The 27,223-nt window shown below is 47.9% G+C and overlaps 2 protein-coding genes and 1 long non-coding RNA gene across 3 annotated transcripts in view; 2 read left to right on the forward strand and 1 right to left on the reverse strand.

The window, feature by feature from the left end:
- LOC147114025 (uncharacterized) overlaps positions 1-27,223 on the forward strand; it is a 473,948-nt gene that overhangs the window by 30,737 nt on the left and 415,988 nt on the right. The gene's annotated exons all lie outside the window — the stretch shown is intronic.
- Positions 2,676-10,068, reverse strand: LOC147114027 (uncharacterized). The gene is made up of 3 exons (XR_015079153.1): positions 9,816-10,068; positions 8,949-9,125; positions 2,676-2,973 (listed from the first exon to the last, which is right to left on the reverse strand). It is a non-coding gene; the product is annotated as an uncharacterized LOC147114027 (long non-coding RNA).
- LOC147114028 (uncharacterized) lies at positions 13,562-26,588 on the forward strand. Its single transcript, XM_085996096.1, has 2 exons — positions 13,562-13,682; positions 25,549-26,588. The coding sequence occupies exons 1-2, from the start codon at positions 13,562-13,564 to the stop codon at positions 26,586-26,588; spliced, it is 1,161 nt and encodes a 386-aa protein (XP_085852222.1).

Raw genomic sequence — 27,223 nt, forward strand, 5'->3', positions numbered from 1 at the left:
TCCCTCAGCACTGCACTGGAGTGTCAGCCTAGCTTTATGTGCTCAAGTCCCTGGAGTGGGACTTGAACCCACAACTTTCTGACTCAGAGCCGAGTGTGCTACCCACTGAGCCACAGCTGACACCTGTTTAAAGAAAAACATGCACAGTAAAAGAATAGCTGAAAATAGTCACAATGCAACTCTGTAGGTGGAGAATACCATATGACACTCGTCAGCTAATCAGGTGTCTTGCCACAAATTTTAACAATAACTGATGAGAAACTACAAGAATAACAATTCCCTGGACACAAAATGCCCTACTCTTCAAGGCACAGTTTCATGGCTTTGAAGGACTTCTTGTTTTTACTCACGCTTTTGGTTCTAGAAGAATAATTGGTTGCTATTTTTTAAATTGCAGGTTAGGATTTTTGTGGTTTGATTATTAAATGGTTTAATTCTACATTTAAGAGGATTACATTTTTAATTTAATTTATTTTGAATATTTTGTTGCTATGCAAGGGACTTTAATGCTGATTTTATGGGCTGGATTTTGATACTGGAGGCAGGACTACAACTTTTGGGGTTATAGACCTGCCTCCATCGAGTTGTGGCCAACCCACGCGATTTTCACTTGATTGACCTTATTGAGCCCGCCCAGCGGGCTCAGCAGGCCAATTAAGGGCCACCCGGCAACAGGTGACATCACAGATTGACATTTCATCTGTCAAGAGCTTTTCACATATGAAATATCAGCGTTTGACAGCTCTTTGAAGCTGTCAAACACTGACAATCTGTACACTAAGTTAATTCCTTCCTCTCAGGCTGATTTAGAGATCTCTCCAGAACAGAAAGCTGAATGCTGCAACTTTTGACAGCTCGCGGCCATTCTGCTTTCTGTGCCGCTGAGATGAGGGTCTCCTGAAACCTGAAGGAAGGAAGCCTGTAATGGTAAGTAAAACTCCTTTAAACACTTTACACACACCAAACACACTTACCTCTGTACTCATGCACCCATCACTCCCTGAACACCGGACATCTCAAACCCTCCAAGCCCTTCAGCCTGACGGTCCGCCTCGCTAACTTGGCGTGGTTTGGAGCCGTCGGGAATCCCACACTTCAGGAATAAAAATAGGGATTAGGCTAAAAACTACCCCTGTTAACAGGCAGTTAATTGGCACGAATCCCCTTATTGCCTCAGGGAGGCGGCTCCCAGCACAGGTCAAGTATCTGCCTCCTTTGAAACTGGCATGGAGGCGGGTTGGGGGCGGGATGGGTTTGTGCCCCCCGATTTCGTGATTTTAACCCCCCACACGCCTCCAATCCCGCTTCCACGGCCCAATGAAAATCCTGCCCAATGAATCTCTGGCCTAGAATTTAGTGAACGCCACAAAAGCTGCCGGTGCCACCGTGGGCAGGTGTTAACAGACAACGAAAATGGTGGCGCTGGCAGGACTGAAAAATTGACGTTGGGGACTAATTAACATTAGCACAGCGCTAAATTCACTGTAATGCCATCCTGGTGGCGTTCGTCCCAGCAGGAGGCCCCAATGTAGTGTGGCCGTAGCGTCATTGCAGCTGGAACAGCCTGCTCTGAAAGCGAGGCTTCATTTCAAAAAGCGTTGTCGGTCTCTTAGAGGGGCAATGCCTTCTGAAATGAAAAAAATAAAAATCATGTAAAAATAGGCAGTTTTTAGCCCTTACAGCTCAACAGCCTTCTGGAAAAAAAAATTAACAATAAAAAGAATTCACAAATAGGAGTCTTCAGCTCTTGAAGCTGAATTCCCTTCCGCACCTTAAGAAAATGGGAGAAGTGCTTCAGCACTAACACACATGGCTCAGCAAGCCAGGGAAGGGGCACCCAGGGTCTCACATGCAGCACTCAAGCTTTGTGCAGGGGGTCAACACTGTGAGAAAGGTCCTCCACCCACAGGGACCAGGAGGCCCTCCAGAAAGAACGATGTGGGGCCAGATCACCAAGGCCATCACTGCCAGCAGTTGGTCCCCACGACCCTCCAGTACCCAAAGAAACTTTGTGCCCTCAGACCAGTGGTCAAGGTCAGTGAATGCATGTCTAAAAGCCATCTCCTACCAACTGCACCACTAGTCTCACACACTTCTCAATGCACAACTCTCCCGTGTCACCCCCCACCCCCGACCACTCCCAAATCACTCCCCTACCAACAATCTCTACCAAACACAAGGCACACCTCCCATTCCTAGCTTCACCTCACCCCCTTGGAGAGGATGGTGTTGACGATTCTTGGCAGGGGCATGGCTGAGCCCTTGGCCAATGGCAGGGCTGAAAGGATACAAGATGTTGGTATCCTCATACGTTATCCTCCTTCTCGCATGCACCTCTTGCTTTCCTGCCCTCCCCTCACCACAACTCCACCCTTGTGCCTTCCTGATTTCATACAACCAAGAAATGCAGCCTGCTCAGCCAGTGGTTGACCAAGAAGAGGGAGAGGAGAGTGAAGAAGATGAAGAAACACCGTCACTTGATTTCACACTCCCAGCCACCAGCTCCTCAAGGTCAACCAGCAAGGCCATTTGCAGTGACCCCACTGAAAGTCAGCAGCCTTCCACCAGTCATGCTGCAGCCACTGGGGTAGCATTGCGTGACATCAGTAGGATAGGCAAGGGCACACACAAGACAGTCACTAAGGAAATGCATATGGGTGATTAATTTGTTTCTTAATGTCATGTTGGATGGATAGATGTTACAAGTTGGGTTGGAAAGTTTGCTTTGTGGTGGCTTTTATTTCAGCATTGTGGCCAGGAGGACACTGTGATGGTCAATAACAGAGGGAAGGTAAGGTGTGGGACAAATGTTGAAAGGGGAATTGGGGTTGTGTTCACTGGTACCGCAGGCGGGTGATTCCATCCCAGATATCCCGGCTAGAAAGGGACTGTCTGGGTTGCATCCTTCCTTCTGCATCTTCCTCCTCTGCAACTTCCTGTTCTGCGTCTTCCTCGTCCCTCTGCAAGCAGATGCTGGAAATATGAAATGAAAGCATACTTGACCTGAGATGTGAACTCTATGGCCTCGATTTTCATCAGGCTGTTGAGGCAGAATTGGAGGCGTGTGGGGGGGTTAAAATTGCAAAAAACTGGCGGGCGGGCCCAAACACGCCTCCAATCAATTTTCATTAAATCGTGTCTACTGGTCCCGTTAAGGCCCTTAACAAGCACTAAATTGCCTCTATAATGCCATTTTGATAGGCCTTGGTGATTTTAACCCTTTTCCGACGTGGAGCACGCCTGTTCTGAAACACGACGTTGAAACCTGGCGGGAGTACAATTGGATTGCTGATTATTAGCTGCAGCTCCACCATTAAATAGGATATTTGATCAGCCATCATTTGCAGGTGGCAGGACTTTGTTGTCTCAGGTCTGGGTGAACTTTTAGAAGGCATAACCACAGCTGTGGAAGTTTGGAGCCTGACGCCCATCTCCAGTGTGACCTCCAGGGAAACCCCTCTCGCCACCTTCACTGAGAGCTTCCTCAACTGAGGCATATACCAAGTAATCCTAAGCCCTCAATGTGGAAGTCCCATTCACGAAATGATACACGCCACAACTACAGCAGTAGCCATCAGATTTTTTATTTACAGTAATCATCTGATGGCTTTTTAACATAAAACATCAAATTTCACCCAAGTGTCTCTTCTGTTCATTAATAAATAGACATTCTTATTATGAACACAGCCAGCTTTTGCTAGACACTTTTATTGAGCACATGTGGACTAGGTACAGTATCTGTAGAGGCTTCCATCTTGACTGCTGCCTTGTGGGTAGCCTAGTGCCTCATGGGTAATGTAGTCTTAATATACATACAGCTGGGTAGTGTAGTCTTATACATACAGCTATATACAGCTCTACACAGCTCTACGGTTCCACCTAGTGTCCACTATAGAATGACATGTTATTGATCATTACAGTGTCTACCCTTGTGACTATTTACATAGAAGATAGGAGCAGAAGTAGGCCATTCGGCCCCTCGAGCCTGCTCCGCCATTCAATGAGATCATGGCTGATCATTCAAATTCAGTACTCTGTTCCTGCCTTATCTCCATATCCCTTTAGCCTTAAGAAATATATACAACGCCTTCTTGAATATATTTAATGAATTGGCCTCTACTGCCTTCTTTGGCAGAGAATTCCACAGGTTCACCACCCTCTGGGTGGAAAAATTCCTCCTCATCTCTGTCCTAAATGGCTTACCCCTTATCCTTAGACTGTGACCCCTGATTCTGGACTCCCCAATCATCAGGAACATCCTTCCAGCATCTAGTCTGTCTAGTCCTGTTAGAATTTTATAAGTTTCGATGAGATCCCCTCTCATTCTTCTAAACTCCAGCGAGTACAAGCCCAATCGACCCAATCTCTCCTCGTACGTCATTCCTGCCATCCCAGGTATCAGCCTGGTGAATCTTCTCTGCACTCCTTCCATGGCAAGAACATCCTTCCTCAGATAAGGTGACCAAAACTGCACACAATACTCAAGATGTGGTCTCACCAAGGCCCTGTACAACTGCAGCAAGACATCATTGTTCCTGTACTCAAACCCTCTCGCTATGAAGGCCAACATACCATTTGCCTTCTTAACCACCTGCTGCACCTGCATGCTTACTTTCAGCGACTGGTGCACAAGGATGCCCAGGTCTCGTTGCACTTCCCCTTCTCCCAATCTATTGCCATTCAGATAATAATCTGCCTTCCTGTTTTTGACACCAAAGTGGATAACCTCGCATTTATCCATGTTATATTGCATCTGCCATGCTTCTGCCCAATCACGCAACCTGTCCAAATCATACTGGAGTTTCTCGGCATCCTCCTCACAGCACACACGCCCACCCAGCTTTGTGTCGTCTGCAAACTTGGAGATATTACATCTAGTTCCCTCGTCCAGATCATTAATATATATTGTGAATAGCTGGGGTCCAAGGACCGATCCCTGCGGTACCCCACTAGTCACTGCCTGCCACACGCAAAAACAGCCGTTTATTCCAACTCTTTGCTTTCTTTCTGCCAACCAGTTCTCTATCCAAGTCAATACCTTGCCCCCAATCCCATGTGCCTTAATTTTACACGCTAATCTCTTAAGCGGGACCTTATCGAAAGCCTTTTGAAAATCCAAATACACCACATCCACTGGTTCTCCCTTATCTATTTTACCAGTTACATCCTCAAAAAATTCCAGTAGATTAGTCAAGCACGATTTACCTTTAGTAAATCCATGTTGACTTTGTCCGATCCGGTCACTTTTTTCAAAATGCTCTGCTATTACATCCTTTATAACGGACTCTAGCATTTTCCCCACTACCGATGTCAGGCTTACCGGTCTGTAATTCCCCGTTTTCTTTCTACCACCCTTTTTGAACAGTGGGGTAACATTAGCTACCTGCCAATCCATGGGTACTGTTCCAGAGTCTATCGAATTTTGGAAGATGACCAGCAATGCATCTACTATTTCTAGGGCCACTTCCTTAAGTACCCTAGGATATAGATTATCAGGCCCTGGGGATTTATCGGCCCTCAATCCCATCAATTTCCCTAACACCATTTCCCTACAAATACTGATTTCTATAAGTTCCTCCCTTTCATTAGACCCTATGTTCCCCGACATCTTTGGGAGGTTATTTGTGTCCTCCTTTGTGAAGACAGAACCAAAGTATGTATTTAATTGGTCTGCCATTTCTTTGTTCCCCATTATAAATTCCCCTGATTCTGACTGCAAGGGACCTACGCTTGACTTCACCAATCTTTTTCTCTTCACATATCTATAAAAGCTTTTACAGTCAGTTTTTATGTTCCCTGCAAGCTTACTCTCATACTTTATTTTCCCCCTCTTAATTAATCCCTTTGTCCTCTGTTGGATCCTAAACTGCTCCCAATCCTCAGATTTACTGCTTTTTCTGGCCAATTTATATGTCCTCTCCTTGGATCTTATGCTATCCCTAATTTCCCTTGTTAGCCACGGTTGAGTCACCTTTTTTGTTTTATTTTTATGCCAAACTGGGATGAACAAATTCTGTAGTTCATCCATGCGATCTTTGAATGTTTGCCATTGCCCATCCACCGTCAACCCTTTGAGTGACATTCCCCAATCAATCCTACCCAACTCGCACCTCATACCATCGTAGTCTCCTTTATTTAAATTCAGGACCCTAGTCTCTGAGTCAACTATTTCACTCTCCATCTTAATGAAGTATTCTATCATATTATGATCGCTCCGACCCAAGGGGCCTCGCACAACAAGATTGCTAATTAATCCTTTCTCATTACATAATACTGTAGTGTATGTACTTTGAAGAAGGAACTATATTCTGCAGCCCCTGTATACTGCAGTACCAGTAGTGACCAGCCCGGTATATAAGCCTGTGTAGTAACTTTGTATAGTAGTTCCAGTTTTGTCTCCATTCAGTAAACACCTGTTATAACCAACTCCTGCAGTCCGTGTCTCAATTACACACGGACGTTACAAATACCCAGTCTAAGATGGCCTGATCTCTAGTTGGTTCCTCGACATATTGGTCCAGGAAACCATCCCGTATCCACTCCAGGAATCCCTCCTCCACAGTATTGTTACTAATTTGGTTAGCCCTGTATCTTTCTCTTACGTGTGCTCCTACGTGGTGCTTCCCCTGTGGCTTCAGCAGATGTGGAGGCCCCTTGCTCACTTTCTTGCTGCTCCTGTCTCGACACCTTTGGTGGGCGTCCCCTGGGGTTGCAAACATGTGAGGGCTCGTCAACAGTCTGCTGCTCCTGCCGCTGTGCAGGGGTTGAGACGCCGATCTCAGATGGGTGTGGACTCTGGTGGGGCTCTGACCGAGGACTCTGCAGTGGCATGGAAGTGTGAACGCTTGGAGAGGAGCCCCCACTTCCTTGATGTCTGCCACCAACTTCCCTCTCATGGGTCAGGACCCCCTCAGCGCTTGCAAGTGGCTTGAGAGCACCTTGCTGCACATCAGGGGAGCCATGGGGACCCGTATCTGCACTGGCAGTCCTACTCAGAAGGACTTCCATGAAGGTTTGGTTTCTCTGTTCAATAGATGACCATCGCTCCTCCAGAGATGTCATTCTATTCTGAACACTCACCATATTTTCTGCACTCTGGCGACTTATCACCTCCATGGAGGTTGTCATCCTTTCCATGGTGATGCGTTCATGCGCCAATGACTCCACAAAGGTTCTGCTCATGTTCGCAATGGACTCCTCCATTCGCTCCGACCCTGGAGACAAAACCTGCTAGAGACTCCTGCATCTGTTCCTGGAGTTTCAGCACCACTGATCTTATGGATGGACCCAGAGGCAGAGGGTCAACATGCAGCTGAGCCGAGCTGGCAGAGTCCTGCACCCTCCGACTAGGACTCTCCACTGCTGTCCCTGTCTCCACAATCTGCTGATGCTCACTTGTGAGCTGTGATACACCATGTGACAACACTATTCTAACTCGCGATGGTCCCACCAAGGTGTGAGTGTCTGCGCTGGTGCTGGGTGTGCTGAATTCTGCTGACGCTGCGTCCTCAGTGGTTGCAGCTTCCTCTGAGGAGTCTGGATGCTCAGGCTCTTCCTCCTGGCTAGTGGGGACGGGTGCTTGCGATGGTCCTGTGGGGGAGTAAAGGAAAGAGTCAGAGATGTGATGCCAAGGTTACATGCACATTGCATATTGCAGATGATCATAAGTCCATCTGTTAGAGCTTCAGAATCATTATCAGCGACTCATGCAATATCATTGAGAGAGATGGAAAACTATTCTGTCACCAGCTTGCTGTGATGCACCCCTCTGTCCATCCCCCACTTGCGCAACTTCCTCCACTCCTACGATCTCCAGGACCACCTCCTCTCAGGGGGTGAGATGGGCTACTGAGGGTGGCCCTCCTCCTGTCCTCGCTCTTTCCCTCTTATTGTGGGCTCTCTTTTCCTGCAATGAGGGAGACAAGTGGAGGTTGAGTGAGAATGAAGGAGTGAGTGTAGAGAATCCATAGCATAGATGCTTAGAAGGAGACAAAGATGGAGTAAGGTGGCAAGACCAAGGGCCCTCCCTGTGTGTTGTAAGTTGTTTTCATAGCATCACAGTGATAGGGAGTGTGAGGGCTGCATAGTTGAATAGTTAGGTGAATGTGACCATAGAGAGAGAGGGAATGGGTAAGGGTGCATGGATGTCAGTGTCAAGTGGGATGTGGAGGAAGAGATTGCTAAAGCTGAGTGCTGGTGAGGAGAGGCAATGGGGATCAGATTGAGGGTGATGGGAAAGTCATACTCACTTTTCCAGTGCGCAGGTCATGAAATCTCTTCCTGCACTGAAGCCATGTTCTGCGGGTTACTGACAAAGAGTTGACCTCCTCTGCCACCTGGATCCACACAGCCTTGGTTTGCTGGGGAGGCTTCTTCCTCCCTGAAGAAGGGAAGAGCACTTCTTTATGTGCTATTGCTCCCTCCAGTAAAGCCTGCAGGGCAACGTCATCGAAGCGGGGTGCAGACCTAGGTCTCTGGCTGGCCATTCTTCCTGCAGGTGCCCCTCACTGCAAAGGCCATAAGGTTGGCAGTCTGCAGAAGAAGCAAGGCTTGTTGCAGACCTTAAATGCAGCAGCAATGATGACAACATCAGAGGCGACTTTCAGACTGGAAAAACTCATTGGCCATGGGTTCCCACACGTCGGAACTCAATTGGCCAATTAAGTTAACATTGCATCATTCTCCCACATCGATTTAGAATCGGGTGGCTGACACGAAATGCGGATTACACGACCCCAGCCCGTCCCAGTATCAAAATCCAGCCCTATTTCTCTCTCCATGGATGCTGCCTGATCTGCTGAGTATTTCCAACATTTTCTGTCTTCTTGGAGGCCTTGCAAGCAGCACTCCCTGCACACTTTAAAAAAAACTTTGAACATATATTGCACCAAGTCACTACTTCAATAATATTAAAAAATTCCAGTCCAAAAGCTTAAATGCAAACTTACCTGAAAGATGTGTGTGTCCCTTTAAGAGGTGCTGGCAGTGTCTCTGCCTGTCTGCTGAAGGCTCGGTTTTCAGAGTGAGCTTAGGACCCAGCACTGAGGTGACTTTAAGTCCGCGTTGCATGCTGACACTCTTCATTTGCATGTCCAGGCCCTCACCAAAATGGTGGCCGCTGAATCCTGCACCAGAGAAGGGCGTTAGAGTGGTGGCCACCATTTTTTGCCAGGCCAGTAAGTGGCCCAATTTCTAGGCCTCTATTTTTATTATGTTCAGTCAGTAACAAACTAGAAAAGAGTTTCAAAACACGTGACAGCCATTTTAGTAAGCATTTAGTTGCCAATCATGCAAACATTACCAGGAAACGGTGAGGAAACCTCCTGTACGTAAATGTGGATTCAAAGTTACACCAATATTGATAGAGAATATACTTGTTTTGCTGCTTAATGCAAATTTATTATTGTTGTGAAGCAGTACTAAGCTAGCAGTGTAAATCTAGAGTCGGGGCTCAATCTGATTCTGGTGTGAAGCAGATTGAGATTCTTTGGAGGGGGTAATCTCACACCACTTAGGATTGACACCACATGGATATAAATCTGGTTTGCAAAGTGCTCGGGCACCTGTTGGACCTCGTCAACTCTTTGGAAAACTACACAACCTCAATTTAGATATTTAGGGAACAAGAATTCTGCACTCCTGACTCTCTGGACATTCAAAGGGAAATTTTAACTTCCAGATGAAAATCTGGTGGGACACGCTTGGCCACCTGCCTGGGAGCTGCAGTGGGAGGCCTGATCCTTTTAACAACCGGGCCTCATTAACATTCTGCTGGCCAGTTGCCCGCCCAAAACTGGAATCCAGAGGCAGCTTACCGGCTTGTGACCTGCGAACACTTGGTGGGCCCAGTTTAAACTTGCCTGTCTGCTGGGCATCTGCCAGGTTTTGCTGAGCGGAGCATCCACTGCAGACACATCGCTTAGTAAGCCATTAAAATTGCATTGAGGTCCTAATGAGATCACAGGACCTCGATTTACATGTATTGTTGAGGCTTCCGCCTGAAACAGACAGGTACCTCGTACCCAAAGAAAAAAGCAATGTTAAAATGGCTGCTGGGCAGGACACAAGCTGTAAGTGCACAGTTTGGATTTTAAATCCCTTTCTGGCCGGCTTCCGCCAGAGAGAGGGTGTTAAAAAAAACCCTTTTAAATTGCTAACCTTTGTGAGACAGCTGCAGAGCTCGCTCCTAAACAGCACAGTTAAAGTTACAGCCAGCAGGAACCAAAAAAATGGCCATAACTTGAACTGCAGTGACCATTCTCAGATCTGTGGCTGTAGTGTAAATGCTCCCTAAATTAGAAAATTAACATTTAAATATACTTAGAACACTTAGTAATGTGCCACAGAAATAGAATAGACCTGCTGCAGAGTCTACATTCTGATTCTGCAGAATTTGATTTGACTTCCACCAAATTTGGCCCTGAGATGCTTCAAGATTCTAGGCACCCTGTCTATAATTAAACATTATCAGTGAACAACAGGGGAATGGTGCATATACAGTGCCTAAAGGCAAAAATTTAAAACAATAGGCTTAGTTTGATGTGAAAAATTACTATCCATTCTAAATTTCTTGAAAGCTTCATGCAACTATCTTGTTTGCTGCAATATTTTGCTTTATTTAAGAATAAATGCTGTCAAAATTGGAAAGAGAAACATGGAATTATGACATATTTTGGGAATATTACCCAGATTGCACTGGAAGAAAGAGACTGTATCACAGTAACAAATCATTCCAAGCAGTTGGCAGAGGATTACTTTTCACTGAACAGCTAATATAGGATTAATTTTTCTACTTTTTATCAGGGGGGATTCTTACATTTTGGGAATTTTTTTGTTTTCTATGGCATAACCTATTAAACAGGAAAGAAGAAGCACAAAACTCTGTGGAAACCAGGCTAAAATTAGCCTCATTGTAGGGTATTTGTTAAGCTTTCTCTTAACGATGGTTTCTCTACTTTTTATCAAAGCCAGTTGAAATCCGTAGAGAAACACAAATGTTAATGAGACAATCCCAAGAGGAGATGCACTATTTTCTTGACTGCCACAAATTTGTAATAACACAGCTGGACAGTATGTTGCCAACATATGTAAGCTACTTCTTTATTTTTGGCCCACTTTAGTATCTGATTTAATTTTTCCCTTCTCCTGATATATCCTGGGGCCATACACCATTTTTCAGCCAAGAAGGTAGGCAGGCAATTTGCCAATTTTATTCTTAATGTTAGAGTACCATGCTGTATCTTTCAATTCCCCTTCCCTTGCCTTGCAGGGAAGTGCCTGGACCTATCTTGGCATTTTCCACAATAATATGACTCAGATGAGCAATTAATTATATTGAGAATTGTGAGCACAGATACACATCCTGGCATTCCAGGGCATAAATGCACTGCACTAGCATGCCCTGTCTATAAAGGTTGATATGCAGTTGAATTTATCCTATGTATATGTCGGCCTCAGTCCTTGTTTGGAACACATTGAGGAAGATACACTGCTCCCCACATTGTCCTTGAATTTTACCTCCCTTTCTGCCCAGCTTCTGTCGGATGCAACTTTAGATGAAAAACAGATTATCCTAAGGGAGCTTTGTTTTATCCTGCAATAATTGATCTTCTATGGCGTTGTTCCGGAGTACTCGAGGGGGGGGGGGGTGGTTCTGGACCATGGTTGTTATAGCTTAATTGTTGGTAGGTGAGGAAAGTTTGCAGATTGCCAGGTGATTGTAAACCAGGAGCAATTAGCCTGTAATTTCGCTCAGCATGGAAATTGATGGGATAGCAAAATACTGCAGATGCTGGAAATCCGAAATAACAACAGAAAATGCTGGAAAAACTCAGCAGGCCAGGCAACATCCGTGGAGAGAAAATAGAGTCGACGTTTCGGGTGAACCTTTTTTCAAAACTGGAAAGGAAATGAAATAGATTGAAGGCAGGGCTGCGATAGAACAAAAGAAGTAAAGAGACATTAAGAGGTATTCAAAACCAGACGAGATGGTAATAGGCCAGTGGAGACAAAAGACGGCTCAGATTAGGTGTGAAGTGTACTGGCAGAAAGAGAGACAGCTGCCATGTGGGAGAGAGAAAAAAAGGAAAGGGGGGGAGGGAAAACCCAAAACAAAGTGGTAGAAAAAAAATATAAGTAAAAAGGCAATAGGGGCCGAGGTTATGATCTGAAATTGTTGAACTCGATATTGAGTCCGGAAGGCTGCAGAGTGCCTAATCGGAAGATGAGGTGCTGTTCCTCGATGGCCTTTCTTACTCTTTTTATATACTTTTTTTACTTTAAAGTATGGCATCTGAAGTGTCATGTATGTTGTCAAACCCCACTCAAGTAGTTTTGATAGAGTAAATAAGTAGAAACTGTTTCCCCTGGCAGGAGGACACAGATTTAAGATAATTGGCAATAGAACCAGAGGTTGAGATGCGAATTGTTTTTACGCAGCAAGTTATGATGATCTGGAATGCACTGCCTGAAAAGGCGGTGGAAGCAGATTCATTAGTAACTTTCATAAGGGAATTGGATAAATTCTTGAAAAGGAAATATTTGCAGTGCTATGGGGAAAGAGCGGAGCAGTGGGACTAATTGGATAGCTCTTTCAAAGAACCGGCACAGGCACAATAGGCCGAATGGCCGCCTTCTGTGCTGCATGATTCTATTCTATGATCTTTCATAATCTTGCATGTGGGTCCATAGTTGATATGACAAGGTCCATTTTTGTGAGTGGTACCAACCAGACTTTTTAGTGTTTCTCAGCTAAGCACTGGAGATTGTAGTGAGTCATAATCAGATGTTCCTTAACCTCCATGTCATCCTAATCATCCTTTGAAAGGACGATGGGAGGAAATAGCATGCTGCTATGTACTTGCATGGTTTGCCAAATTACATGGCAAGTTATAACAGTCTGAGCTTGACATCCAGGTAACCTGTGTAGGCCATTTCTAAATTCAAAAGCTATACTATGGCTACAATTAATTAAATCTGTCTATCAAGTGATGGCCTTAATAACTTTTTTTCCCACTTCTGGCACTGGTGCAACCACCACCCAAGACATTCAGGAAAGTCCCAATCAGCATTTAGTACAGGGCTTAAAGTGAGCCAGAACAGCCTGACACACTAGGGTCAATTTTAACCCATCCTGCCCAGTGACAATGGGACAAGGTAGGGGTTTAAAATTGTGTCTGGGGGTGTTCCTGCACCCATCCCACACTGTTCTCTTTCTCCCCTGCTCACCACAGCAGTTTTTGGCTTCGAGTTTGGTGCCCGTTCCAGGCAAACAGGGTCCTAATTAAAAGGTAAAAGTTGCAATCCGATGACTTCATACCTGCCCCCTCTGCATTTTAACCCAAAATGGCAGATGCTCCACCCAGCCCCTGATTTGCCAGCAATATCTAGCAGGATTGGTGTGTGAGATCAGCTGAAGCAGTTTAAAAGGTGGCGCTCAACTGAAGCGCATTGGATCACAGGATCTTTTGCTGTTTCATTTGTGAGGATAGTCTCCAGCTTCCAGATCGCTACTACTACACCTCTGTGGCTTACAATCCTTAGTAAGCTTTCTATACTTACTATGGGTACCATTATTGTTTCTCTGTTGTGGATGGAGCAAGACTTGGAGGAGGAGAAGCAGCAGCCTCAGCAACCAGCACCATTAGCATCTGTGCCTCTCGGAAGACAAGTTATCGGGGACTGTACGCAGGAGGCCATACTCAGTACATGGTCTACAGGCCAAGAATCACCTTCTTGGATCTATCTGAGTAGTGCAGGAGGAGGCTGAAAATGAGTGCTAGCATAGACTCTTGCTGTGAGGGTCCAGTTGCAGCATCCCTGGAGATGATCACACTATTCAGGATAGACTACAGAGTGGTGATGCCATGCAAGATGACACCACAGAGGCTTAATGCAGACTCCTCCACACTCAGCCATAGTGGTGAGTATGCTTGGCATGGCTTCCAATACCTCGTACCGCTGTGATGCCAGCAGTTTTCTTCTCATGGTTGGACCCACAAAGCCCTCTTCTCTGCCCTCCTCCGCAGAGCTTGGAGAGGGCTTCACCCTCCAGCGAAGTATCTCTTGGGCAGTCCCTGCCAGCATTACCTGCTGCTGTACACTAGTGCTGCAGACACATGCAGAGTGCTGACCCTTCCAGCTCACTGTCTATCCCATGCGGACTGCCAGTGTTGGAGCTGATACCTGGGAGGGATGGGAGCATCTGACATTACATCCTTAGGAGGATTGTCCTCTTCTGCACAAGCTTCCTGGTGTTGAGAAGAACCTATAATTAAGAGAAAAGGGAGAAGAGTTAGGATGGGAGATAGAAGCTGTCGGAGGAGGTGACAATTTTGAGAAGACCGGTTGCAGTTTCTAAATTTTCTGCATCTGTGCTGAGGTGAATGAAGGAATACAAGTTATATGCAAATACACTGCTTGGGTAATCCACCAGCTTTCTACAATGTTCATCCTCCTGCCTTGGCAAGTGATGTCCAGGACTTCTCGCTTTGCCTGTGTGAGGTCGATGATGTTGGGGACTCCTCCAAACATCTTGTTCCTCTCCCTGGCATTGTGTGCGATCTTGTCTTGAGGAAAGAGAGGGTGAGAGTTAGTGAGTGTGTGTTGAGAAGGTGAGTAGAGATGTGTTGTGCTTGTTTATATACTGGTTGCGTAGAGAGGTGTAGAAGCAGCAAAATGGATTGAGAATGGGGAGGTGATGAATGTAGAGGGAAGTGTGTGTGATGTGAGGGAGTAATTGGTGGTTGTGCAAGTGTTAGTGTGTGAGAAGAGAATGGTGCTAGTGTGTGGTATGAAGAGAGGAAAGGAAGAGGTGAGTGTGTTTCCAATAATCAAAAGTGTGCCCTAGTGATTGTTTGTTGAAGGATGAGATGGAGGGGAGGTAATAGTTGAGAGTCGTAGGGGAGGGGTGAGAGAAGTGTTGTAAGGTGCTGGTGAGAGAGATGGAGAGGTAAAAGTCATTAAACCTCTTCCTACATTGAATCCAGGTCCTCGAGATGATGCTGCGGGCACTGACCCTCTCAGCCACTTCTGTCCAGACCTGCTTGACAGTGGCTGTGGGGAGGCACCTGCGGGTGCTGCGGAACAGCATTTCCCTCCTGGCCCTCACTTCCTCCACTAGAATCTCCAAGGAGGCATCGCAAAAGCAGGAAACAGCCCTTCTAATCATCCCTCCAGCCAACAAGTCTTTCATAGTTAATCAGTAAGAAATGCAAGCAGGGGATGCAACCTCGCTTTAAGAGGTGCAACCTCGCTTTAAGTAGGCCTTGGGAATCACACCAGAAATTGCGTGCGGCAGGTGCACATGCTGCCTGATTCTGCAGGTAATCAGAAGGGCAGTTCATCCTTCAAATGTTAATGATCCAGAATTTGCTGGGAAAACAACGGCAACTTTAATGCTCACGCCGTTATTAGTGTGAAAATGACCCAGCAATTTGTGACTAGGAAGAGATATGGTGTAAGTCGCAAATCACCATAAATTGCTGGATGATTTGCGCCGTTCTGCCATTAGCCTCACGTAAACGGTATCTCATCATCAACCGCCCAGGAGTTTTAAGAAATTGCTGTATTTGCGCTGTTAAAGCAAATTAAACTCGTGGCAGAAAGCTAGGGTGGTAATTAATGACATAAGGACCCTTTTAATCACAAGATTTATGTTCCTGCAAATGCCACTCAACCTCTCCAGCCCAGAAAGGGAGCAATTGAAACTTTAGAGTCTCATTCCTGCAGATAGTATTAAATTGTTCCTACAGATTTTTAAAATTTAAAATTTTTAATTTTTTCTCTCTCTCTCTCTTAATCCAATCTTTCTTTCTCTCTATATAGTTCTCTTTCTGTATCAAATTGACTCTAATTCACCCTATTTCCTTCTCCATTGTCCCTCTTTCTTTATCCTGAAATCTCATTGGTTAAGGAGATAGACTGTTGGTCCTGTCATTCACCAAGGTCCCAGATGCCTCGTTGACCATTATCAGCTTGCTCTTCCAGCAATTTGTGGCACTAAATGTTTTTGAGCTGAAGGGTGTGTTTATGAGCATGGCAAACCAAGAGCGGGAAAATAAGTCCAGGAAAAGAAATTGATAAAAGGAGCAGCAGCAAAGGTCAAAAGGAGGGAAGGAAAATGTGCCATCTTCTCAGGAGGCTGGTCCCCAACTCACGCAGGGACCCATCTCCTTGAAGTGGGAAGGGGATTACAGCCAATTAACTGCCTGTTAACAGGCAGTTAAGAGGATTAGTCCCATTTTGCCCCGACAAGTACGGGCTTCCCGACGGCTGCGAACTTTGCCAGGGTCAGCGAGGCAAGCAGTGGGTCTGTGGGGGTGAGAGGGATCGAAAAGTCTGCTGTGGAGGTGAGTGATGGGTGCAAGTGTGGAGAGGTAAGTATGAGAGGTGAGTGTAAAGTGTTAGAAAAAGTTTCCTTACCTTTGCTTGTTCCTGCAGGCTTCAACCCTTGGGGATCCGGAGGTGCCTCATCTCAACGGCAGAGATGACAGAATGGCTGCTGAATTCTCAGATGCAGCAGCCATCTGCTTTCTGCTGAGGAAAGAGGTTTGATGAGTCTTCAGTACAAGGGCTCCCATAGAACAGAGATTGTCAGTGTTTGACAGCTTCTCAAAGCTGTCAAATGCTGACAATTCATCTGTCAAAAATTTTTGACAGATGAAACGTCATACATTGACGTCCTCTGTCACCGGCTTTCCCTTAATTGGCCGGCTAAGCCCGCAGGGCGGGCTTAACAAGGTAATTCAAGGGAAAATAGCGTGGGTTGGACGGACATCGTTGGGGCAGGACTAAAACCCGACAACCAGCAGTCCGGCCTCCAACGCATCCCCTTTGATAAAATCCAGCCCATTGAGTGCAGGAGAGTGGGAACTAGAAGAGAGCCTGAAAGGCAGAACTGGGACAGGGATGCAGGAGCCCGGGGTGAAGGGAAGAGAGAGACAAAGATGCCCTGAATGCGATTAAGATGCAGAGTAGAGCACAGAAGAATCAAGTGAGCCAGCCTGAATAACCCTTTGTTGCGTTTGCAAAGATCCAGAGGCCGTATGCAGAGCTCAGTTCATGTTGCTTTTAATGGCTGATCCCAACACACTCTCACAGGCAAAAGCAATCCAATACCTATATCCAATGTCAGACACAATACAACGATAACAGCACTATCAAACTCCATGTGCTCAGGCCAAGGCAATCGAGTACCTATCACCAATGTCAGACATAACATTTCCTCCCCCCTCACAGAATTTCAAACCTGAAATGTAGTGACAAAAGTCCTGTAGGTGGCCAGGGCGAGAACGTGTACGAACATGCCGAGGTGCAGACTGGTGAAGAGCAGGCCGAAGGGGGGACCGGTGAGGAGCAGGCTGAGGCACAATATCTGCTTGAGGGTTGGCTGGCTGAGCCACATGTGCATCCTGCCACTCTGGGGGTAAGGCTTGGGGATTAGGTCCGTATAATCCCGCATCAGGGGGTGCTGGCACCTTCCGAAGGCGGCTGGCATGCCACCGAGAGCCGTCAGTGAGGCAGAAAGTGGCTGGTCCAAGTTGGCGGCTGATTTGGAGGACCAGAATGAGGCATTCTTATTGTTGCGGTGAGGCCTGTGGACTCTGACCCAATCGGAGACTGAGATGTTGGGCGCCTTGGCCCTCTTTGACTGGTCGAAGCAGAGTTTCATCTTCTCCTGCTGTCTAGCGACTGTGGCTTGAGCCCGTGGAGCAGGGCTCTGAGCTAGCGAGGGGCGGAGCCTGCCAAGGGGCAGCATGAGCTCACGGCCTAGCATGAGGGACGCGGGTGAGACCCCTGTAGTGGAATGCTGGGAGGCTCTGTAGTGCAGCAGTGTGTGGAGGAGGGCCTTGTCAAATGCACACCCCTGGGATAGGTGTGCTCTGAGGCCATTTTTCAGTGTCTGGTTAAAACGCTCCACCCCCCCCCCCCCCCCATTTGACTCGGGGTGATAGTACGCTGTGTGACGGAAGCCCTTGCTCTCAAGGTAAGAGGAGAGTTCCAAAGAGACCATTTGGGGCCCATTGTCTGTGGTGATGGCCTTTGGATGCCCCCAGTGGGAGAAGAGGGACTCAAGGATATCGATGATGACCCGAGAGGTGACGGAGCCCACGGCAGTGACCTCTGGCCATTTTTAGTGCAGGTCATAGGTCACCACTAGGAACCGTTGATGGTGGGGGACACCATGGATCTCCCCGCAGACGTCCAGCTGCAGGTGCTCCCAGGGCTGAGGGGGCCAGGCAAGGGGTTGCAGGGGTGGAGGAGCTTGGTGGCCAGTCTTGCCACTTACAAGGCAGGCTGCACAGTCCTTGACCAGGGCCTCGATTTCCCTGTCGATACCCGGCCACCACACTAGGTCTCGGCATCGTTGTTTGAGCTTCACTATGCCCAAGTGACCCTCGTGCGCCATGGATAAAACACGCGCACGAAGGGCACTTGGGACCACAGTACAGAGCCCACGTGCGACACAGGAGTCATTCCAGCAGGAGAGCTCCTCTTTAACTCTGGAGTAGGCAGACAGTTCCTCAGGCACCTTGCGAGCCCAGCCATCTCTGATGAAGGTGCACAGCTGGGAGAGGGCCGGATCCTGTTCAGAGGCCTCTTTGAGCTCCTGGAGAGAGACTGTGGTTTGGAGAGGCGTGTGCAGCATTGGGACGATATCCTGTTCCACATGTTCAGACCCGACGAGTGGGGCTGGGGCAGAGACAGTGCGGGAGAGCAGATCTGCAACAACATTGTCACGTCCTGGTGTGAACTGGAGACTGAAATTGTATTGGCGGAGGCGGTCAGACCAGCGGTATAGACGCAGTGGTCTGTGGCCCGTGCCGGATGTCGACAGCAGGGCAGTGAGAGCCTGGTGATCGGTTCGCAGGGTGAAGGCACGGCCATACGTGTACAGGTGCCACCGCTCACATGCCCAGACGCACGCCAGCGCCTCACGCTCGCCTACTGAGTACTTCTGTTCAGTGGGGCTAAGGGCTCAGGAGGCAAAGGCGATTGGTTTCTCCACTCCATTCTGTATCTGCGATAACACCACCCCCACAGCTGCAGCGGACGCATCACAGGTGACGAGGGTGGGGCTGGCGACGTCAAAGTGAGCCAACACTGGAGGCGACGTGAGCTGTGATTTGAGGAGGCGAACAGCTTCCGTACAGGCTTGTGACCACACCCAGAGCTCATCCTTTCGCAGGAGTTGGCACAGTGGGGCTGTGGTGGCTGAGCACTGGGGCAAAAACTTCAGGTAGTACCTAGTCATGCCAAGGAAGGAGGCAACCTGTGCTGCAGAGCTGGGTTCTGGGATGCTGTGAATGGCATCCATGTTTGACTGGAGTGAGGATATACCGTCAGCCGACAACCGAAACCCCACAAATTCGATCTCTGAAACAGCAAAGACACACTTTTCGCCATTCAGTGTGAGCTTGTGTGTTGCTAGAGCCGTGAAAACTCTGTGAAGGCGTTCGTCGTGAGTGGAGGTCGAGGGCCCATGCACGATGATGTCATCCAGGTAGATGGCCACCCCAGGAATGCCTGCGAGCACAGAGGACATCACCTTTTGGAAGCAGCTGGGTGCAGAGCTAAGTCCAAATGGCATCCTGGTGTACCGAAAGACGCCAGCATGTGTCACAAAAGCAGTGAGGTCCCTGCTGCTGGGGTGGAGGGGAACCTGTAGATAGCCCTGTCGAAGGTCCAGTTTCGAGAACAGGATAGAACCATAGAACTGCGCTGTGAGTTCCTCTGACGTGGGCAGTGGATATTTGTCAGGGATTACGGCCTTATTCACTGCTCGAAGATCGACACAGACGCGTAAACCACCTGACTTTTTTGTTGCGACCACCAGGTTGGAGACCCATGGGGAGGCATCAACTGGTTCAATGATGCCAGCTTCCAGAAGCTGCTTTAGTTCAGCTGTGACCCCGTCACGGAGAGCAAGCGGGATGCGGCGCAGTGGCTGAATGACAGGGGTAACAGTGGAGTCAACCATGGGCTGGTGGGTGAAGGCAGTCAGGCAGCCCAGACCCTCGAAGAGTGCTGGCCATGTTTGACACCACGGTGAGGCGACGTGCAGAATCGCAGACCCGCCGGTGTCCAAGAGAGAAAAACCCAGGTCAGTGAAAAGATATAGGGCTAGATTTTCAGTTGCTTGCGCCAGCAGTTAGCGCCTTAAGAGAAGTGATTTTCGGGCGCTATGCGTGTAGCGCCTGGGCGCAACGCAGTTTGCGCCTCGCCCCAAATTAAGTTGCCCGTTAGCGCCGGCGCAAAGTTTAGCGGCCGCCTGGATGCGCGCGCAGAAAATGACGTCACATCCTCGTGCAACGCCCTTTGGCCGCCCCGAATCCAAACTTCAGTCGGACCGCCCCATTGTGCGGCTGGCGTCCAGAGCGTTTGTAAAATGGAACGCAACACACCGTGGGGAGCGCAAATTAAAGGGCACTCCTCATGCACTATAAAAGGCAGTCTGCATGTGTTGTCTGGAAGGGTCCAGTATGTTGTTGTGAACGGTGTATTTATGTTTCCGACCACCACCACCACCACCACCACCACCTCCTCCTCCTCCTCCTCCTCCTCCTCCTCCACCTCCACCTCCACCTCCACCTCGTCGTCGTCATCCCCAGACTCTGCCTTTGAAAAAAGCACATGCACCCTTCCCCTTTAAGAGCTCACTGGCACCAGAGTGTCTGCCGTGCGCTGCGCCCGAGCTCGGGTGTTGCGCTCTGCACCGCCGGCTTAGCGCCTAAAGATAGTAGTGGAACGCCTCTTTCAGCGCTCCACCAACCTCTTAGGGCGAAGCCACTGAATTTCCGGCAACGGGGCGCTACTTTGGGGCGGGCGCTAAGGTTAGCGCCCCAAAACTGTCTATACTGAAAATCTAGCCCATAGTCCCATCAGGTTAGCTCCTTGGCGTGCCACATGAAAACAAAAATCTGGCAAAACTTTTGTTCCATAGTGTACAGTGAGGTTGACTGAGCCCACTAGTCCAATTTTCGAATTACCATACCCGCAAAGGGCTGTGGAGGGCGCAGGGAGCTGAAAAAGTGTTTGAATGTGTCCACATTCAGCAGTGAGATGCTGGCACCAGTATCCAACAACAGAGGGATGCACACATCATTCAGGTTAATTGTGCATGACTTGAAAGCCACTACTGGCCCAGAGCTCACATTGTGAATTATAGGCCAACTGCTTGAGGACTGAGAGTGTTCATTTGTAGCAACAGGGGCAGAGCGGCAGACATTGGCAAAGTGATTTTGTTTTCCACAATTGCGACAGTCTTGGCCGCACGCGGGGCAATTCTGCGCTCTGGTAGCATGTGAACGAGATCCGCAGTTTCCACACTGTTGCCGCGGTAGCACGCGTTGCTGCCGTCGCATGAGCATTACAGTGTCAGAGCTGTCGGGGCTGAGGGCGCTGCCACTGGGTGTGTGTGCTAGTTTTGCTGCACATTCGGCTGCAGACTCCACTTGAAAGGCAATGTTGACTGCCTGTGACAACGACAGATCGTCGGACCCGAGTAACAGTCTTTCACGCACTCTCACATTGTTGGTGTGCTCTATTAGTTGATCACGCACCATCTCGTCTTGTAGTGCACCGAACTTGCACGAGCTAGCTAACCCCCTCAAATTAGCCACATATCGATGCACCAACTCGCCGGGGAGTTGATGACGCTGTCTAAAAATGAATCGCCGCAGGAGGGCACTTTGTGGGGCAGAGAAGTGTGTGCTTAACAGAGCCACAGCCACATCATATGTTTGAATTGAGTCTGCTGCGCATAATGTCCCAAGAACACACTGGCCCTCCGCTCCCAAGCAATGGGATAACAGTGCCTTTTTCCATGCTGTACTCACATTTTCTAGTCCAAGAGCAATGAGGTAGGTTTCAAAGGACTGTAACCAGCGAACCCATGGGATCGGGGGCTCACCGGGTAGTGCAAGGAAGGGAGGAGGTGGTGAAAGAGAGATTTCAGCCATCCTCGTCGCCAAATGTTGCGTTTGCAAAGATAATCCAGAGGCCGTATGCAGAGCTCAGTTCATGTTGCTTTTAATGGCTGATCCCAACACACTCTCACAGACATAAGCAATCCAATACCTATATCCAACGTCAGACACAATACAATGATAACAGCACTATCAAACTCCATGTGCTCAGGCCAAGGCAATCGAGTATCTATCACCAATGTCAGACATAACGCCCTTCAGCCCAGAAACTGTTGAAGAGGCAAAAAAGAGAAAGAGGCAACAAAGAGGAAAAACGAGAAACTGAAAAGTAAGAGAGGAATGAAAGTGGGAGGAGGAGAGAGAAATGAAAGTGAGGGAGGAGAGAGAGAGAGAGACAAAAGTAAGGGAAGAGAGAGAAAGAAAAGAAAGGAAAAACAAAAAGTAATTAAAAAAACAACATGGAGGAGGAGAAAGAGAAACAGAAATGACAGAAGAAAGATTATTGTTCAGTATCCTCAGCTAGAGAGACAGGATAGGACAAGAATTTTTCAATGCTGCTTAACCTGAAAAAATTTCAGAACCACTGGGTCTAACTTTTCCTTGAGTCAGCCTTCAACAAAGGCACAAGGGCAGGCCTCCAACGTCCCTTCAATCAGTTTGTGGGTGGTTTTCACCTCTGACTTCGGGCAAACAATGCCATGTTTTGAGCCCAAGTCAGAAACTGGGAACTTATCCAGATTGAATCACAGTTGGTAGACTGTGGTAGACAGAGGATTGCCTTTTCTGAATGTCAGTGAGCAGTCAGTAAAAGTATTTGACATCCAGAAATACTCTCGTGATTTCCAAAATGGTTAATGACGGATACAAATACCAGAATTTGTTTTTAAACCACAGTGCAGAGGTGAAATTACATCTTGCTGTTGCTAGAAGCTTTCATGCATCATTTTATGGATTAGTTCTAAATCTACTTGCTGTGGTATTGGCTAACATTGATTAATTTCATATGATTTGCTTAAAGGCCGGTAGCTTTAAATGGATTTTAAAGAAGTATAAATATTTACACTTGGAGTAACAATTCTCAACTGTAGCAAAATTGAAATTAAATACTGTTTAAAACTTTTCATTGTTTGGGTAGTCAGAGTTTAATTATGTTTAATGTGGGTCTTCAAAAAAATGCTGATGGGAATTTCATTGGATAAATTTGACATATAAAAATATAACAGGAAGATATAATTTCACTCAGTGCATTGGCTGGAAGATACAGTACATATTTCATTACAACTGGTTGCTACAATTCATACTCGAGGCTCCCTTATGGTTATGGGGCTATTTTCATGCACTTCAAAATATGACATGAATTTTAAAGCTTTTCTAAACATAGTAAATCATATTACTTCAGATTATTTTAACATTTTACTTTAGTTCCAAAGAAAACTAACATTAACTAACAATGGCTCCAAAAAAACTAGGGCTCTCCAGTCCTGATCCCATCAATGATGCAGATCTGATTCCCAAACAACCTTCTCCCCCTATGTGACCGAGCATGCTCCCCAGGATGTGATGCCTTTTAAAATTTATTCTGTGAGATGAGAGTTGAAGTTTCTGTTTGCCTTTCCTTGATCCCTCAGGCATGGTTGGCCAGCGGAACCTACTCCAACCCCCTTAGTTTTCAATATCCAAGCCTCCTTGGAATGTTAAACTCTTAGGGCTGGATTTTCTCAATGGAGACGTGCTGGAGGCGGGACTTCTGGTTTGCGGGTTTCAGTCCCGCCCCCAGCAACGTCTGACCAACCCACGCTATTTTCCCTTGATTGGCCTTGGTAAGCCCGCTTACTGGCCAATTAAGGGAAAGCCGGTGACGGATGACGTCAGCTTATGACGCTTCAACTGTCAAAAAATTTTTGACAGATGAATTGTCGCCGTTTGACAGCTTTGAGAAGCTGTCAAACACTGACAATCTCTGTTCTAAGGTGAGCCCTTGCACAGAAGGCTCACCAAGACACCTCTCCTCAGCAGAAAGCAGATGGCTGCTGCATCTGAGAATTCAGCAGCCATTCTGTCATCTCTGCCGTTGAGATGAGTCACCTCCAGATCCCCAAAGGTTGAAGCCTGCAGAAAGAAGCAAAGTTAAGGAAACTTTTTCTAACACTTTACACTCACCTCTCATACTTACCTCTCCACACTTGCAGTCATCACTCACCTCTACAGCTGACATTTTGACCCCTCTCACCCCCGCAGATCCACTGCTCGCCTCGCTGACCCTGGCGAGGTTCGCAGCCGTTGGGAAGCCCGCAATTGCAGGCGTAAAATGGGGAAAAGCCTCAAAACTGCCTGTTAACTACCTGTTAACAGGCAGTTAATTGGCTCTAATCCCCTTCCCACCTCAAGGGGACGGATCCCTGTGCGATTCAGGGACCTGCCTCCCGGGAAGATGACAGGGAGGCGAGTTGGGAGCAGGGTCGATACCCGCTCCCAGCTTCTTCCATTTTCCCGGCAGTCCCGCCTCCCCAGGGCTGGGGAAATTCCCCCCTTAGACTCATTTGGCCCGCCAATGGCCATTTCCCTCCTCTGTGGAGCTTGGAGCTGACCCAGCAAGCCCTCCACCTGAAATTGACTAAAACACTCTGTGGGAGAAATTGACTGACAAAAACGGGCGTGGGGATTGCAGTGCACGATTAACCCATGCCCGTTCATTGCATTGCAGGCAGCACTACTTAAAGTCAGCCTGCGCCTCTTAAAGGGGAGGTGCATTGTGGCTGCAAGAAGTGGTGGGAGTCCTTTGAAATTTGAATCTGTGCTGTGATACTTTGAGCAATGACTGAACACGCGAGAGAGCGAGCACCAAGGTTTGCAGACACTGCATTGGAGGTCTTGGTGGAAGAGGTGGAAAAAAGGAGTGACATCCTGTATCAACAGGGGGGCAGGAGGCCCTCTAGACAGATGCTCAGGAGGCAGTGGGAACAAGTAGCGGCGGAGGTCAGTGCCAGGAGTGTTAACTCCAAGAACATGGATGCTGTGCAGGAAGAAGTTTAACAATCTCATACAAGTTGTCAAGGTGAGTGAGTTCATCTTCAAATGGCACATCCTACCAACTACAATACTAGCCTCATCCACCCATCTACCAACAATATCTATCAATCAGTACTCAAACTTCAATTCATATGCTTTACCTCGCCCTCACACACATAGCACTGTTGCAAGCCTTGCACCCACAGCTCGCACACACTGGCAGCTGTTCAACCATGACAGCCACATTGCCCAAACATATTGCAGGACACTCACTGACACACTTCCCTCTTTCTTGCAGGAGAAGGTGGTGCATAACAGCAGGCAGCAGCAAAGAACTGGAGGAGGACAAGCATGCCTGCATGTTTTGACCCCCATGGAGGAGACAGTGCCGGCCATCATGGGAAGGGGCATCACTGAGGCTGTGGCCACTGGTGGGGCTGAAGTGATCAATGATGAAGGTATCTGCATACCTAATCCTCTTTCTCTCATCCCACTTCTCCCTCATCCCGCATTTTCTTCTGACCTAGAGCTGCAGATGGTGCAAACACGCACTTCTTATCTTCTCCTCTCTCCTCACCACAACCCAACCCTTGTCCCTTTTTCATTTCAGTTACCCAAGAACTGGAGCCTTCCCAGTCAGTGGAGGAAGAAGACAATGAAGATGAAGAGACACCGTTACTCGATCCTATACTCCAAGCCACCAGCTCAGAGGCTGATACTGCGCATATTTTAGAGGCTAGGATAGAGGAGGGATCTGCACATGGTGAGACACCGGGTACAACTGTGCTGGAGCCAGGGTGGGGAGAAAGGATAGCGCAGGTGCCAGCTCACCGGAGAGCGAGGTCACACACTCGTTCTGCTGCAGAAGAGTCAGATGACGACTTCGATGGGCCAGGCTACAGAAGAAGGCTGATTGGTATACATAACCAAATGCTTGGTGCACTAGAAAGCCTGCGTTCAATGTCGAGGAGCATGGAGGACTCCAGCACCAACTTGGCACAGGGCTTTGTGCAGATCTTGGAGCCCATCCTTTCCAACATGGAACGGGTGATCACCTCTATCAGCACGCCTGTGGAACCCACCATGATGCAGCGTCTGATGGCCAATGTCACACCTTCAATTGCAGCACAAACAGCTTCCATCAAAGGTCTGAGTGCTGCAGTGGAAGCTCAGACTGCTGCCACCATGGCTGCGAGTACCAGTATTCAAAGGGGCTTGCAGGGAGTCACAGCAGTCCAGCAATCTGTCCTCCAACAGATTACTAGGATTGCTGAGGCGTCACCCTGGGAGAGTGGCAGTGGCTCCATGGAGCACGAACCTGCTGTCCTCTCTCAGGATGACAGCATTCCTGCTCCCACCGCTGCCACTCTGCCAGTGTCTTGCTGTTGCTTGTCAGCCAACCAGCCCACCCAGATTGCTGCTGCCCATGCCGAAATGGTGCAGTCTGAAGCCGAGCCTTCTAAGCCCAGATCTGCTCGAGGTTGTCCTCCAAGGCTGTCTGCAGTCTCCTCAATTGAAGGTCAGCAGCCTTCCACCAGCCATGCCGCAGCCACTGGGGAAGCACCTCATAGGAGCACCAGAAGAGGCAAAGGCACACAGAAGACAGGCACTAAGGGAATGCACAAGGCTGATCAGTTTATTTTTGTATGATTATGTCATAGAAACATAGAAGATAGGAGCAGGAGTAGGCCATTCGACACCTCGAGCCTGCTCCGCCATTCAATGCAATCATGGCTGATCATCCAAATTCAGTACCCGGTCCCTGCTTTCTCCCCATACCCCTTGATCCCTTTAGCCTTAAGAAATATATCCAACTCCTTCTTGAATATATTGAATGAACTGGCCTCCACCGCCTTCTGTGGTAGAGAGTTCCACAGGTTCACCACTCTCTGGGCGAAGAAATTCCTCCTAATTTCTGTCCTAAATGGCCTACCCTTTATCCTTCGACTGTGACCCCTGGTTCTGGACTCCCTGACCATCGGGAGCATCCTTCCTGCATCTAGTCTGTCCAGTCCTGTCAGAATTTTATAAGTTTCAATGAGATCACCTCTCATTCTTCTTAACTCCAGCGAGTACAAGTCCAATCGACCCAATCTCTCCTCATACGTCATTCCTGCCATCCCAGGTATCAGCCTGGTGAATCTTCGCTGAACTCCTTCCATGGCAGCAACATCCTTCCTCAGATAAGGCGACCAAAACTGCATACAATACTCAAGGTGTGGTCTCACCAAGGCCCTGTACAACTGCAGCAAGACATCCTTGTTCCTGTACTCAAACCCTCTCGC

The sequence above is a fragment of the Somniosus microcephalus genome, chromosome 8 (assembly GCF_052327205.1).
Source record: "Somniosus microcephalus isolate GS21.2 chromosome 8, FLI_Smic_1.0, whole genome shotgun sequence".
Lineage (NCBI taxonomy): Eukaryota > Metazoa > Chordata > Chondrichthyes > Squaliformes > Somniosidae > Somniosus > Somniosus microcephalus.

Bases quoted from the DNA above. Each gene is read 5' to 3' on its own strand.
- LOC147114028 (XM_085996096.1), top strand. From the start codon at position 13,562: ATGGGTACCATTATTGTTTCTCTGTTGTGGATGGAGCAAGACTTGGAG. The intron at 13,683-25,548 runs GTACGCAGGAGG...TTTTCATTTCAG, and splicing joins AAGACAAGTTATCGGGGACT to TTACCCAAGAACTGGAGCCT.